General features: G+C 37.0%; 2 protein-coding genes across 2 annotated transcripts; both read left to right on the top strand.

Moving 5' to 3' along the window:
- Positions 1-4,275, top strand: LOC121957839 (glutathione S-transferase A-like). Its single transcript, XM_042506627.1, has 6 exons — positions 1-238; positions 350-415; positions 632-734; positions 2,250-2,368; positions 3,744-3,829; positions 3,931-4,275. The coding sequence occupies exons 1-6, from the start codon at positions 71-73 to the stop codon at positions 4,061-4,063; spliced, it is 675 nt and encodes a 224-aa protein (XP_042362561.1). The 5' UTR covers positions 1-70; the 3' UTR covers positions 4,064-4,275.
- Positions 4,276-5,744: 1,469 nt separating this feature from the next.
- Positions 5,745-11,015, top strand: LOC121957411 (coagulation factor XI-like). Its single transcript, XM_042505976.1, has 9 exons — positions 5,745-5,893; positions 6,526-6,682; positions 7,360-7,469; positions 7,565-7,727; positions 9,192-9,310; positions 9,402-9,534; positions 9,771-9,877; positions 10,580-10,739; positions 10,872-11,015. The coding sequence occupies exons 1-9, from the start codon at positions 5,833-5,835 to the stop codon at positions 10,972-10,974; spliced, it is 1,113 nt and encodes a 370-aa protein (XP_042361910.1). The 5' UTR covers positions 5,745-5,832; the 3' UTR covers positions 10,975-11,015.
- Positions 11,016-15,410: the final 4,395 nt, after the last annotated feature.

The raw sequence follows: 15,410 nt of genomic DNA, 5'->3' as shown, positions 1-15,410 counted from the left end.
CTTCACTCTCCAGTTCCTCCACCACTCACAGCTGTAGGTATTCTCAGGTGTAGCAGCTCACTTTGAAACCATGGCCCAGGACATGACTCTGCTGTGGGGCTCCGGCTCTCCTCCCTGCTGGAGGGTCATGATCACTCTGGAGGAGAAAAAGCTGCAGGGCTACAACCAGGAACTGCTCTCCTTTGAGAAAATGGAGCATAAGTCAAAGAAAGTCATGGACATGAATCCCAGGGGACAGGTAAGTTCACTTCAGACTTTGCTCTTACAATGTCACTCTGCTTTTACTTTATATGCACACATTAAAAATGTTACTTAAAATTCCCTTTCCACCACTCTTTCTTTCTTAAAGCTTCCCTCCTTCAAGTACAAAGACTATACCCTGAATGAGTCCTATGCTGCCTGCATGTACCTGGAGGTAAGCACTCTGCCAAAGCGCTGAACTTGGGCCGCCTTGTAAAAAATTTATGCAGCAATATTCCACCAAGTAGTTAATAAGTAGGAGGGTTCATTGTGCTGTGTATGACCAACAATGCCTCATAGACAAACAGACACCCTACACCTCAGAGGAACAGAAACCGGAGCGCCATGCAGCCGTTCATAACAGTTTCTCTTTTCATGTCTCTTACAACAGAGCCAGTTCAAGTCTGGAGAGAAGCTGATCCCTGACTGCCCCGCTGAGAAAGCAATGATGTACCAGCGCATGTTTGAGGGGCTCACCCTCAACCAGAAAGCGGGTATGTTAACACCAACATGCAAAGCTGTATTCTACAGCTGTTTTGCTAAACCAAGCTGTTGGTCCTGTAAATCCTGCATATTATTATTAATAAATAGTCATTATCTTTGAGACACTTGGATCAACCCTTTAAAGGCACAGCAATTGGTTTGATTTCAAAAACATGAGGAGAAGGCAATAAGCAAATTCAGAAGAAATGACTCTAAATAGCACAAAAATTTGACTTAAAAAAAATGAGAGAGAAGTAACAACCTGGATGTTAGCAAAGAAAAGTAAAGTTTAAAAAAAACAAGAAATGTACCTAAAAATTTGCAAAAAAAAACCCACATAAAAAGGAAAGGAATAATAATGTTTCTGTAGCATACTTTTAAATACATAATTATGATAATTAGGAACATAGTTGAATGGACATTTTCCCCTAGCTTTTATTTTTTAAAGTTGCTCTATGCGTTTTTATGTTTCTAAGGAAAAAAAAACAAAACAATTTGCTCACAATTCAAAAATATAAACAATTGTGAAAGGCATCTGAATGCAACACAAGAAAACTGATGTTGATTCAGGTTTCAAAGGGCTAATGCTTTGTCAGGTTACCACATCTTAGTAATAACCTTTATGACTCGGCTGATGTTGTTATGTAGCAAGAGAAGACGCGCACACAGAACAGAAAAAGATTCAATCTTAAGTCTGGGATTCAAATATCTCTGTTTTACTTGTCGTAGGGCTGTACAGACAGTGGGCAAATGTGCAAACATTTAACACGGACTGAAACATTTGCACATTTTTTCACTGTCTGTCCAGCCCCACAACATGTAAAATAGATATTTGCAATTTCAGTCTGATTTTTTTGTCGTTCCTTGTGCAAGTCAACAAACAACAAACAAACATGGGACAGTTTTTTTAAGGCGTAGCTCATGCCGTGCCAACCATTTGGTTTATGTTGCTGCAGTTTAGAGTTCTGCCTTATGGGACTTTGAACTACAGTGCTCTTGGCAACATCATACATCAAGCTGCCACCTGGGACCTCATGTCTTTACTGAAGCTCCTCAGAGGACTTGAGTTGTTCAAAACACACCCCATGCACTAATGAGCTGTGCATCCATATTATTAAGCTACGGCACCATGCATAATGTATATGTGGTGCACCCCTTAAAACAGGGAGTGATGTTTAGGGGTCAAATGTTAATCCCTCAAAGGATCACATGCTCAGACTAGCTTGCATGCAAGTCATGAGACAGAGTAGTATTTGGGGAGGGGTGCAAAAATAAAAAGCAGTTTTTCCAGTTAAATACAATCAACTTGTGCAAAATTAGAAATTGGGCTTTTAAAGTTTTCTAAGTGGGCTCCCTCAAACTTTGTTTTAGCTACTTTTCTGCCTTTAGTTTGACACTGTTGTCTCTTTACTCACCCCTATCACAGCTACTAGACTATGTCTAACTAAGAAGTTACATGCTCACATGCTTCTTACATGCCTCCATGAGCAGCCGTCAAGACTGAAGGCCTGTTTTGACATTTTTAGGGGACGTTATCTACTACAACTGGAAGGTCCCGGAGGGAGAGAGACACGACTCGGCTATAAAGAGAAACAGAGAGGCTCTGACTGCTGAGATAAAGCTGTGGGAGGGATACCTGCAGAAGGTAAACAAGAAAAATTATAAAATACTTTTCCCTCAAACACACAAAAGATACTGAGCTGCAGAGGAAGGCTTTGAACTTAAGTGACACTTGCTCATGAAACATTGCAATTACATGTCGGATGTTCTGTTAAACTTTAGCAGCAGCAGAATTTTGGGAGATACCCTTATTTGATTTCTTTCGGGGAGTTTTAAAGAAGATTCATGTAATTAATATCTGTATGGCTGGTTGGTTGGTAAGCTGGTTAGTTTAGCTTAGCGCAAAGACTGGCAACAATCGGAAACAGCTAGCCAGGCTCTGTCAACATGTTACAAAATACACCTATCGCCAACTCTAATGCTTACTAATTAATGTTTTTTTAATCCTGCTTTTTTTAGCTGATTTAAACTATGATTGTAAAAATATGTAGATGTGGTTTTACAGAGCCAAAGTTTCCCCCTACTTACAGTTACACTAAGCAAATCCTGGCGGCTGGCTCCATTCTTATATTTAGTATCCTGACACCAGCACGATGTCAATATTTCATAAAATAAACTAAAAAGTCATAAATCAAACAAAAAATCTTATGTGTAAAAGTGGCATATTGTTGTTTTACGTCAAAGAGTGCCCCAGGGATGACGTTTTTCTGTAGGCCAATCCAGAGGCTAACATCGCCCTGGTTCCCTCACCAAAAAACTAATGGGATTTTTCCGTTGGATTTCAGAATGTAGCGCAAAATAAGCTACAAACGTTTATGATGCTTTTTAATATCGTAGTGACACCCACAGTTGCCATCATGCCCAGTGCTGTACTGAGTAGTTTGCCGTTTATGTTACACTACAGAAATGTCACTTGTTCGTATTGTTAAAAATGTGTTTGTTAACAACATGGTGGTTTATGTCGGTTATTGTCATTTTTGTGTTAGTTTATAGTTTAAACCATTAGTGAGTTGGCTGTTACACTTCATCAGTCCAGCTGTATTTTCTTGCTATCATCTTGTAAACTTGCTTTGTACATGTTGAAAAATATAGATTTAGTTACTTAATGTGAAACTGCTTGCCGTTGCTACCTGTGCATATTGTAATGATAGTATTAATTAAGAAAATAAGTTTTATTTTCCAGAGTTTGAGCCCAGCCCGACACTGTCTGGCTTTTCAGGACTTTTCAGCAAATAAGTGCATTTCTTAAACTATGGAACTGTTTCTATAAAGGCATAATTGATTTCATTTTGGCTAACTACTGTATACTGTAGCATCCAGAACTGCTAAACTGTAGTTGTAAATAGGGATCATAGTACATATATGCAGCCCTGTGCAGCAGCTGACTTGAGTATCTTGGTTGTTCAGTCTGCCCACCAGCGCATAAATGTGACCCTAACTCTTTTGTTTCTGTCCTTCAGGGACCAGGCCCTTTCCTGGCAGGAAAGAGCTTTTCACTGGCTGATGTGACCGTTTTTCCAGGCATTGCTTATCTCTTCCATTTTGGGTACGTGGATGAAATTACTGAAAGTAACTTTAAGCTGCTTGAAAAAATAAATGCAACAGATTACCGAATGTAACAGTTTTTTTCTTTTCTCCCTTCTGTAGGTTATGTGAAAAGCGTTATCCTAAACTGGCGGCCTACTATAACTCTCTGAAAGACAGACCCAGCATCAGAGCTACCTGGCCTCCTACCTGGAAGGAGAGCCCACAGCCACAAGACCTGCTGAAAGACATCTGAGAGTCAAACACACATTAGCTGACACTATGGAAATGTTCCTGTTGGGTATATGTAACCACTCCTTGCACTGCACTACTGTTGTTGGCTGAATTTATAAGAAATATACACTTGCTGTTGCTGTGGTTGTTATTTGCTTGCATAATTTGTTTGTGACCTAAACAGCAGATGATTATTTTTGTGCTGTTAACAAAAGCAATAAAAACTGACTTTCAGATTTGTGTGCTGTTTTAATTTCTAGACCAGTGTCCACGGACTCCTGGTATATATTTTGCAGAGGTCTATGTAACTGTAAATTGTAGATCTCTGCACCTAGATATTTGACAGTTGGCATATAAACTGGTCTTTCACAGTGAGTTTGAAGTTTTGACAGCAGAGGGCACTAAACTCAAATAAACTACTGCAGCTTTAATTGTCCTTTGGTTTAGTTTCTCTCCAGAGAGTCCTAAAACCTGGAAATGATTTAGTATTTCAGCACCTCCAGTTCCCTCGTCTAGAAGACAATGGTTTTTTTAAATGGGTTTTTGATTAGATGCCTGAAATAGGCTCTGTAGTTAACACAAGTTTAAGAGACTGTCATGTTTTGTTGTACGACCTAAAATAAAGATGGTTCATAACAAGTGGCCAAATGAGAATTCAGAACTTCATAATGCCACACTGTGCCAAACATGGTTTTACAGCCTCATTTTGGTGGCAACATTAGATCATGCGACTATGGTGTAGTTAATTTATAGCCAAATATAAGCTTTTTTTTACTTCTGGTGATTGCATTAGGGTTTTAAAATTGATAAAAGTTTTTTGTTTTCTTTTCTTTTCTTTTCTTTTCTTTTCTTTTCTTTTAAACTTCAGAACTTATTTTCTACAGTGATACAAAATCCAATGGAAAAATCCCACAGGCTTTTTGACAAGGGAACCAGGGCAAAGCTAACTTCCAGTGACATAAAAGTTATACGTAAATTATCCCTAGGACACTCTATAAGGTCTGTGGTTGACACAAGCTTAGGAGACTTTCACATTTTGTTTTATGACATAAATATGTAAATAACGTAAATACTCCACTTGCAAACTTTATGAAGCTTTTATGTGACTTAAAAAAGGTGGTTGCTAGCAAGTGGCTAAATGAGAATACAGAACGTCATCACGCCAAGCCATGTCTGACTTGGCTCTGCAGCCTTGTTGTGGTGCAGATGTCATATCCTGCAACTATGGCGTAGTTTGTTACAGAGAGACACATTAAAATTGCATAATTCCAGGGTACATAGCTGTGGCCTCGGACCCTGGCTTTTTTGACCCTAAAAACAAAGCAAGTTAAACCATCATCATTTCAGGTGACAATTTTAGGCCTCCCAAAGCAACATTTCAACCACACTCATAGTGCAACATAATACTTTTAAGAACGCTTTTAAATCATGCCACGTAAGCAAAAAGTGTGTTATGAAGAAGTGAAAATCTAGTGCAATGATATGACTCAACAGACCATAAAAGCAACAACATTGGGAATGACACAGCAAAATGACATTTGAATTTGAAATGAGGAATAGGTCAGCAGAGTTAAAGTAAACAGAACACTGTTCCAAAGTCCTCAACATCCCACTGTTTGTCTTAATCTGGACCCTGAAAAAGCCAATAGACCTAATGGGTCACAGTTCATATAGGGTGTCCTTAAAATTTATAAATTGAGAAACAGTCTTTTGACTGACCTGCAGTTGCAGCACCAGCTTGTTATCTGCAGTTGTGCTTCAAGAGTCTGTTCTGGCATCAAAACTGAGAAGATGGGAGCGTATTTGATTTTGGTGGGTCTGCTGTATATCTGCAGCCTCTCCTTTGCTCAAGGTAATCCATGTAATTTCAGCACTTATGGTAGAATGTATTTAAACTTGTATGTAAAAGTCAGACGTTAACATCTTATGTGTAAAAGATAGACATTATTAACTAACTAACTAACTAAACAAGTAAGCAGATTTCTTCTTTATTCAGACTTTTCTCATAACTGAGCTCTCAAGTTATGATCAATATCCGGTTTTAACAATTTTCTAATACTTGTTAAATACATCTCTTGAGAAAAAGCCTCATTTTAGATCTTGAAATGCTTTTTTTCTCTCTCACTGCATTTATACTTATTTGTCTGAAATAATCTGCTCTTGAGGTTACAGTAAGACTCAAAGGAAAACTTTACTGGCTTATAATCAGCTTGCAGAATTTCAGAAATTTGTCTCAGTGATCAAGTTAAAACCTTAACTCTGTATTTTATCTAGCCAATGAGCACAGCAAAAGAGCTTCTGATGAATGTTTCTTTTCCTCCTTAATATTGTAATATCCAGATAAGAAAGTGATTAATTTCTTAGAGAAAAAAAAGACTGCAAGCAGCAAAATTTATCTTGTGTGCATAAGATAAGAAACTATTCAACTCCTGGGACTTCGGGGGCTTTGTATAAATGTGTGTGTTTTCTTCTCCATTTATTTAGACTGTAATCAACAGCTTCTGGAGAATGTGGATTTCCCAGGAACAGACATCACATCTCTCTACTCTCCCGATGCTGAGCACTGTCGGCAGCTCTGCACCGAGCACTCCTCCTGTCTCTTCTTCACCTTTATTCGGGCTGACTGGACCAGAGATAACAGGTACCGAACAAGCAGTACACGTTATTAGATGTAAGTAAGTGACACTAATCAAAAACAAATTCCTATTTTTTTTAATACTAAACTACCATAAACTGGCAGAAGTCAGGAAAGTGCTGGACATAAAAAGCAAAATGCAGTTTAACTGCAGTGCAGTTTATGACTTAAGCTCTTTTGTAGACAGAAAGACAGTTAATAAATGTCTGTTATAAGTCTGTTCGTCTTTAGATTTTTATTGTCTTAAGACATTTAGATTTTAGTTTTTCAAGGTTCGAAAGTAGAGTATTAATAGACATCAAGGTCTTAGCCTAGAGGAAAGAGTGAACAGAATCTGTTTGTATGACAAAAAATAAACATTCATAATTTAAACACAGGAGTGTGCAGCACCTTTTTTTAAAAAATTATTTATACTCTTTAATGTGTTTTTAATATATTTAATAATTATTTTAAAATATGTTCTAACATTGGGCCACATGTAGCTGATAAATCTGGGTCTATAACAGGGTTAAAGCTTGGAGACAATATTTAATGTTCAGTGGGTTAGAGGTGTTCTCTTTTAGAATTGCAGTGCAATGTTAAAACCATATCTGTTTTTGCCACAACTGTTCTGACACATTGTCCTCTTCACTTCAAAAAAATTAAAGTCAAAGACACAAAAAAACATCTGCCACTCTCTGCAGGCATTTCTACTGCTACCTCAAGAGCACTTCCACTGGACAGCCCAAAGTTCGGACATCACTGCTGGGTGTCACCTCTGGATTTTCTCTGAAATCCTGCATTCACGAGTCACGTAGGCTTAAAACTGCTTTGAACCATTATGAAAACCAGTATTTAATAAGTGATGCATGGTCACATTCCTCTTTCTTCTCTCTGTCTGTCTCCCAGAGCCTTGTTTGTCTAAGGTGTATCAGAATGTGGACTTCTATGGTGCAGACTACCAAGCCTTGTTCACAGCGGACTATGAGGGGTGTCAGAGAGAGTGCACACAGGATCCTGCCTGTCAGTTCTTTACCTTTGTCAATGGGGTCTTCACACCAGAGAAGATCAGGTAAAACTGGATCGCCTATTACACAGCTGTTGAAATTTCGTAATTTTATCCTCTCCCACTAGTTGTTACACACATCTTCTGAGGCACTGGGACAAGTCAGCAGTGATGGTTCCTGAGGGTTTCAGGTCAAGAGTAAATAAAGGGGTGTTTCCACTAGCAGGTCGGTTTAGTTTAGTCCAGTATGCATTTTTTTGAGTTTCCATTGTGAAAAGTTGTGGATGGTACCTTTAGTACCTTTGGAACTATTCCCACTTTTGGTCACCCCTCTGCTTGAGGTACCTAGCACACTGATCCAGCACTAAAAGACAAAGCTAGAAACGCTGCAATCAGTTCTTTGATCAGTAGAGAATCAACACTCTGTGCTCAGAGCTGAGCTGTGACTGGTTTAACCTCTGTTCATAACACGACATGAAGTTTTATATACATTAGTAAACTAGAATTGCAATATAAATATATTATAAAATTTCTTAGATGACATACACTAAGAGTAATGAGTTGATTGTTAAGGATTTAAAAATGTATATTAATTGTGAACTGATTATGTGAACTGCATATATTCTACTCTTCACCTGGAGAAAAAAAACTTGGCAAAGAGTCGTCATTCCTGTGCAATCCAGCACCACTAAACCCCTGCAGCCCCACTCTGTGAACGATTAATGTGGTGCAGACTTCACTCTGTATCACCTGTGAACAGAGAAGTACAGCAAGTGCTACTGGGGGGAACAATGAGTGACAAAATCCCCATCCACGTATAAGAATTCTGTCTGCTGTGGAAATGCTAAACAGATCTACGGTCGTGGTACCTATTTGTAGGCGTTACTTTTGGTCCCTAAGGTATTATACTGAAAGCTTTTGGTGGAAACTAAGCTTTAGACTTCCCCGGTCGCCCAATCATGCTGCCTCTTGATCCACAGCCCCTCCCTGCACACACACAAAGTAGCCAGTTGGTGAGAGAGCGGCGACAGGGGGTTGGTTGGTGATGAAAGCTGGCTCCTGCTGCTGTTAGGATCAACCAGTAGCAGAATTCAAATGCAATTCTGACATTTCAACCATTAGAGGGCAGTCATGATGCTTATTTGTAACACAATGTTTAAGATTAGATAAGATAATCCTTTATTAGTCCCACAGTGGGGAAATTTGCAGTGTTACAGCAGCTATGAGTTATAGAAACAATATAATAGCCAAAAATAATTACAAATATTAAAAAAAGAATAATAAAAAACAAGGTGCCAAATAAATAAGAAAACTTAGCACTCAAATGTCAAGATTTGGTCTTGAATAAATCAACAACACCACTAAATACTCATATATATTGTTTTTAAGCTGAAAATTGGTTTGCAGCTTTAGATACTATTTAATTCGACTAATGAGAAGGAAGATTTTGCTCAGCTGGCACCTGCAGGGAGGTGACTTGTTATGGGCACCACAATTCTCTAATTATGATATTTCTTGTTGTTGTTTTAGGTACAAGTGCCACCTTAAATTCAGCTGGGCAGTTCCAAGGACTCCTACTGTAGAAAAAAAGGCTGGAGTAATATCTGGATTCTCCCACAATATACAAATGTCTCAACACACAAACACGGGTACACAAACAGTCAAAGACAAAATATTAACAACTTGCCTTGCAGGTTGCTATGCATGCTTTTTTAATTGTATTTCATGTGTTTTATGCAGCATGTCAGGGCAAGCTTTTTCCAAGCACTGACATCCCAGGAAGCAACCTCTTGGCTCTGCCTGCAGCCTCTCCTGAGCACTGTCAGTCATTGTGCTCTGCTCACCCTTCATGCACCTACTTCTCTTTTGTCAGGTACTGTGAGTTTGACAAAACCCTCTCAGAGTGAAAGAAATATTTATATAACTTTATTCTCTGTCATGTAGCAAATTAGGCAATGAGTAATTATGAACTGCTGAATTATACTAGCCTTTTTGTTGTTCCGGCAACTTACTTACAGTAACTATCCTACTGTGGTTAAATATACATTTTCAGTCACCTCTGCTCTTTGTATATTATTAAAGCTTTCATCTTCTTTCTCTTTTTTTCAGTACTAACTTTAATTGTCACCTGAAGGGAAACAAAAATGACATGGTGATGGTAGCTAAACTAGGAGTCACATCTGGGCTACCAGCACACTTCTGTCAGCTGAATCACAGTAAGTATATTAAAAACATCAACAATATGACATAAAAAGGCTTTAAAAAGACACTCTGCCAAAGCTGGACTTTTTGTTCTCATGTTTTGTCTGTATTTATGAAAGAAAACTTTCATTGAAATGCAACATTGTTCAGTCACATTTTTTTTCTCATGTTGCATTGTTAAATGTCAAAATCATAGATATCATCTTTCTTTTTTTCAGAAAAAAAAGATTTTTTGAATGCCTCTTAAATTAACATCAGGCAGATCAGTAAAGAAAAATACAGTAATTATAAGTAGTCATAATTTTAAATAAAATGCCACCCTTTATGTTATAGTAAGAATTTGGGTAAAGTTGTCACTTATTCTGATTAATGTATATCATTTCATGTTTATTCCTTCAATTTGGGTCAGTGTAAAATTAGTCTTAAATTAAATTTCGATCTATATAAAATGTCTTAAAAAGTCTTGAATCTAATTTTTCTTAAGTATGGAAACCCTGAGAAATGTCAGAAACAACCATTAACCAAATCATAGCCATTTTTCTTTAACATTGCATGTAGCCTAAATGTTGAATGAACATGTTGTTATTTTCAGTTTGGTTATCATGTGATCTGAAATTACAAAGACTGAAATAATTAAGCACAAATGAATGTTTATGTATTTATTCTTTCAGTTTAGCCAATAGCAGCAGTCTAACCCTGTTCCTCTCTGCTGACAGGCTGGGTTAAGACCGTTCACGATGGAGTAGATTTCCGAGGTCCAAGCATTCGCTATGAGATGGTGGACGATGCAGCCACATGTCAGAGGACCTGCACTGACGATCCTAACTGCCAGTTCTACGCCTATGTCACTGAAAGCTTCTTTGACAGAAATTACTGGTACAGTGTTCTTCATGCATGCAAACGTGCATTAACACAAATGTTGTTAAAAAAATGCCCCATTTTATAATATGATGACAGCTGCATTTGTGGACCCCAGTGTAAGATGCAGTTTTGGATTTTGTGTTGCAGGCGCCGCTGCTATCTCAATCGTGTCATCACCATGCCTAATCCTCCTAAAATTACCAAACTGGACAATGTTGTGTCAGGCTTCCACCTGAGGAACTGTGTGTAGAGTGCTACACAAACACAAACACAAACACAAACACACAAACACACACACACACACAACATTGTTTAATCCTTTAACACATGTAGCAGCAGGGCATGTAGATGCAGCAGCCTGTAGCTGCTCAAAGCCCTGCTACTTTTTTGTTATATTTCGCTATATTTTTCTATTTTTTTCGGCACCATGGCCCCTTCTGCTGAAGCACGACTTTTCTACAATAGAGAAGTGATTATCAACATCAGAAGTTGTGAAGTGTGAAGTTGTGATTATATTTTTTTTTTTTGGTGCTTATTTTCAGGTAATTTTCTTGCAAGTTTTTACATTATTTCTTTTAGATCTTATTAATATGTTTTTGAAAGAAATAAAGCCACATCGCCTGAATATGACACACACTTTGTCCTGATCACTTCACAAAAACAGCAAAATCTGTGTCTCTGGCTTAAAGCTGCACCTGATAGACATTTAGAGGATTTAGGATTCATTTTTTCCCTTTTTTTGTAAATGTATCATTTATCAAGGAATAAGCTTAGATATTGCATTAGTTGGTGGCACCTTTGGCAGCAGCTACAGCCATAAGTCTTCTTCTGCATGACACAACAAGCTTTGCACACCTCTCCTTCATGGACAGCCATTTTCAGGTCTCTCCAGAGATGTTTGATTGGGTTCAGCCCGGGGACGGGCTGGGCCACTCAAGGACATTCAGAACTGTCCCTAAGGGACCTCTGCGCGTTGTCTTAGCTGTGTGCTTAGGGCCATTGTCCTGTTATATGGTATGTGCACTATGATACACACACAAACTGATAACAAAAATGTGATGCCCACCACCGAGGGTTGGTCAGGAGACAATACTGAATGTATTTTCATTGGGTTTTACATTTGTGGATGAGAATAGATGTGTATATACTACGGTGGAAACAATCAAAAAAGTGAGTCTAACCAAATGAGAAATGACTTACAATTTACAGAAACACAAACAAATTCAGGAGTAAGGTTAATGCTGATGATAACAACGCAACCACTGTGGCACAATATATGATAAATATTTGAAGTGAGATTTGCAGGAAAACTGACAACAGAATAAGATTTCCTTCAATACATATTCAGTACATACCAGTGATGAAGAGAGGATTCAGATCCTTTAAGTTAGTGCAAATATCAAACTGTAGAAATACTCTGCTACAAATCGAACATTTTACCTGAGTAAAAGTTAGTAAGTATGCTCAGGAAAAAAGTTTTTAAAATATTTAAAATTGTAATTTTAATTTAAACCAAACAACCAACCAAAAGGAAGAATTATTTTGAAAAACAAACTTAAAAATATTTACATAAATAAATTAAAAAAAAAAAAAAACATAAAAAAAAAAATAGAAATAAAAAACACCCCCAAAACTCAGAATGATCTACAAACAATACAAAAGTCACAAAAAAACGTATTTTTTTAACACCCCCAAACTCAAAATTATAAATAAAATTTTAAAAAATCACAAAATGATTTAAGAAAAGGAAAAAAAACTACTACAAAACTCAAAATTATTTAAAGTCAAAAAAAGACTTAAATGTTTATCAGAAATAGTTGTAAATCATTTTTTCTGTCAATCCACTGATTAATCAACTTGACATATAAAGTATTTTTAAATGATTTATATGCAAAAATATTAATATCACTAAAGCATTGTCATACAGTGACATCTGGTGGCTTTATTCAGACAGCCAATGACACATCAGTTAATTAACACAGCTGACCACAAACGGCAAACTGAACATGAACAAACAGCGGCAATTTAACAGTTGTTACGACCATTAAACAGTAGGCAGGAGCACGACTGAAAATACAGTCTGCCATGTGAAGTTAATGGTGAATAAGGTCAAGAAAGGGGGGAAGTTGCGTCAGTCAGGTGGTACGATGATAAGCATTGCACCCTACTCTTTGTGGTGGGTAAAGACGGACAATATTCTTCAGACTCTCTAACAAGTACAAGCAAGAAACTGCACAGGTATGTCAAAAACTCAATCTCTGTTGTTCTGAGTGTAACGTAGACAGATAATATAAGTCTCACAGTGTTCTGGCACTAAACATATTTTTATACTGAGCACATTGGCTTGATTTCTTTTTCAAAACATGAGGAGAAGGCAACAAGGAACTCAACAAGACATGGCCCAAAAATTAGCAAAGAAAAGTTTAAAAAAGTTACGGTTACAAGAAAATAAGCCTCCCATCCTCAAATAAAGCAAAACAAATATTTAAAAAATGCTGAAAATGAAAAAAAAGTGTTTTTATTTTATTAGTTTTTTTCCTGTAACACAGCATTAAATAAAAACATATAAATATTATTATGATATTATCAATGTAATTTTCAATTAATTTGATTAATTAATCAATTAATTTTTAAAACATTAATTTTCCAATCATCCTCTCCTATTTTTAAATTGTTTCCTTGTCACCTTTTACTAATGCATTTTTATGCATGATCCTTTGTTTGAGCCTTTGTTTTACTGACAGCCACTGACTGAATGTGTCACCTACAAGTCAGGACACATGTCTAATATAAACAGTCATTTGACCTGTATTTAACTACCTGTTGGATAACAGTGATGTTTAAAGACATTAAATTTCCCAGGCAAAGTAAATACATGTATGATGTGGAAAGTGACATAATATTTGATAAATGGGCAGGTTATTGTTTGAAAGCATAAAACATGCATGTTTGTTATTTTAACCTCAGATAGAGTTACTGAGAATTAATCCTTTTTGGCAGTTTGAGAAGTGATGTTCAGCAACCTGTGACAACTGTCACCTTATAACCTGTTTCACCACTCAGCTTTAAACAACCCTCAGGAATAACTTGGAGGTCTGGTGGCTCCTCCGGTGCATTCTGATATAAAAAAAAATTAAAATTTCAAACTCACAACTGTCAAACATTTCCCTGTTTTACTCATTGTTGAACGTTGACCTCGGTGCATAAGCCTTTCCCTCCTCCAGGCACTTCTACAGCGACGCCCTCTATGGTATGTACTGTGATGCCAGTTAGGAAAAAAATGTGGTGTATTTTTTGTCATAAAATAGAGCAAATAGACATAATCTAAAGACATTTTCAAAAAAAAAAACCTTTTTTGGGGGAAACTTTTTGGGGTACGTTGCCTCAAGGCAACACTGTACCATTATGGTAAGTTATGAAATAAATGCATTTGAAACACCTGAGAAAATATTCAGTTAACTCAACAGGTTATAATGTTTACTATTTGAAATGTAAAAAAAAAATTTAAACATAACTCCTTTTATAAGATTGCGTGTCTGCATGTTGCCTGCAGGCAACATCATACCATTGTGGAACAACCTATTGGAATGAATACGTCGAAGAGTCTAAGCATGTTTTATTTAAATTAATATGAAATATTTAACAAAGCAAACTATCATAACCTTATGTAAAATAAGAAAGTTATGTCAAATTCCAGTGTTTGATTTCTAGTGTGTCATTTGAATGCTTGTTTTCAGTTTCATTAGTATCAACAGTAATGGGCAAGTCGGGCTGTAATAACAGTTTGTTTGTCATCGTATTAAATAATTTAAATTAGAGAATATTTGTACAGGATTCAATTTCATTAATTGTTCTTAGTCATGGAATCATTGATGACAGCCTACGTGGCGATGATGTTATTGAAACAGGATGTTTACCCTCAGTAACGGATGTGCTGTTCAGACAGGAAGCAACGGCACCCATGTGTAGAGTGCCATTGACATGGCATCTCTGGATATTAAGCCCTTGTTGTGTAAAAAGATGTTTCTGCATATTGCTAGTGTTTCCAGCCTTACTTAAAAGGATTATTTTACAGTCATAACAAGCAGCACTCTGTTGTCATCTTTCGTGGTGAAATAAAGTGAAGCAATTTTGGGCCATTTCTTCCTCTCCGCTATATTCCCCTCTGGTTACAAGTTTCCAGCAGCGTCGACACAAGTGACGCACCATTATTTTTAATTTTCAATTGTTTGAAAACATGCCAACCTGGATAAAAAAGACTTGATAGGCTCAGAGGCATACGACTGAGATGGATCAGACAATTTGGAATTAGTTCTATACTGGAACCAGTTCTCGATTCCCATCCCTTTTAAGTAGAATTACGAGATATAAAAAGATAAAGTAAATGTTGAACGTGTTTTTACTCCCATTTCAATGTTTTAGAGGAGATTGGCAGCAAATCACACCGGTCTGAACAAACTGCATTAAAATCCAGCTGGTTACGGATGTTAAAATAACCTTTGACAGGGGCTCTGGCCCCTTATCTATTTAGTTTTAGAGGTTTTTAGTTTAGTTGATTGAGAAATATTTTCCTTCAAATGATGGACATGAATTTGCAGAGATATCAGCAGATGAAATAAGATCCTTGCTGGTCTAGCTGGTAGGTTGGTGTTACTTTGTTATTGCAGATGAAATCACAAGGACAGT

The sequence above is a fragment of the Plectropomus leopardus genome, chromosome 18 (assembly GCF_008729295.1).
Source record: "Plectropomus leopardus isolate mb chromosome 18, YSFRI_Pleo_2.0, whole genome shotgun sequence".
NCBI lineage: Eukaryota > Metazoa > Chordata > Actinopteri > Perciformes > Serranidae > Plectropomus > Plectropomus leopardus.
Note: the sequence above shows the minus strand (reverse complement) of the source record. Positions and strands in the feature narration are given on the sequence as shown.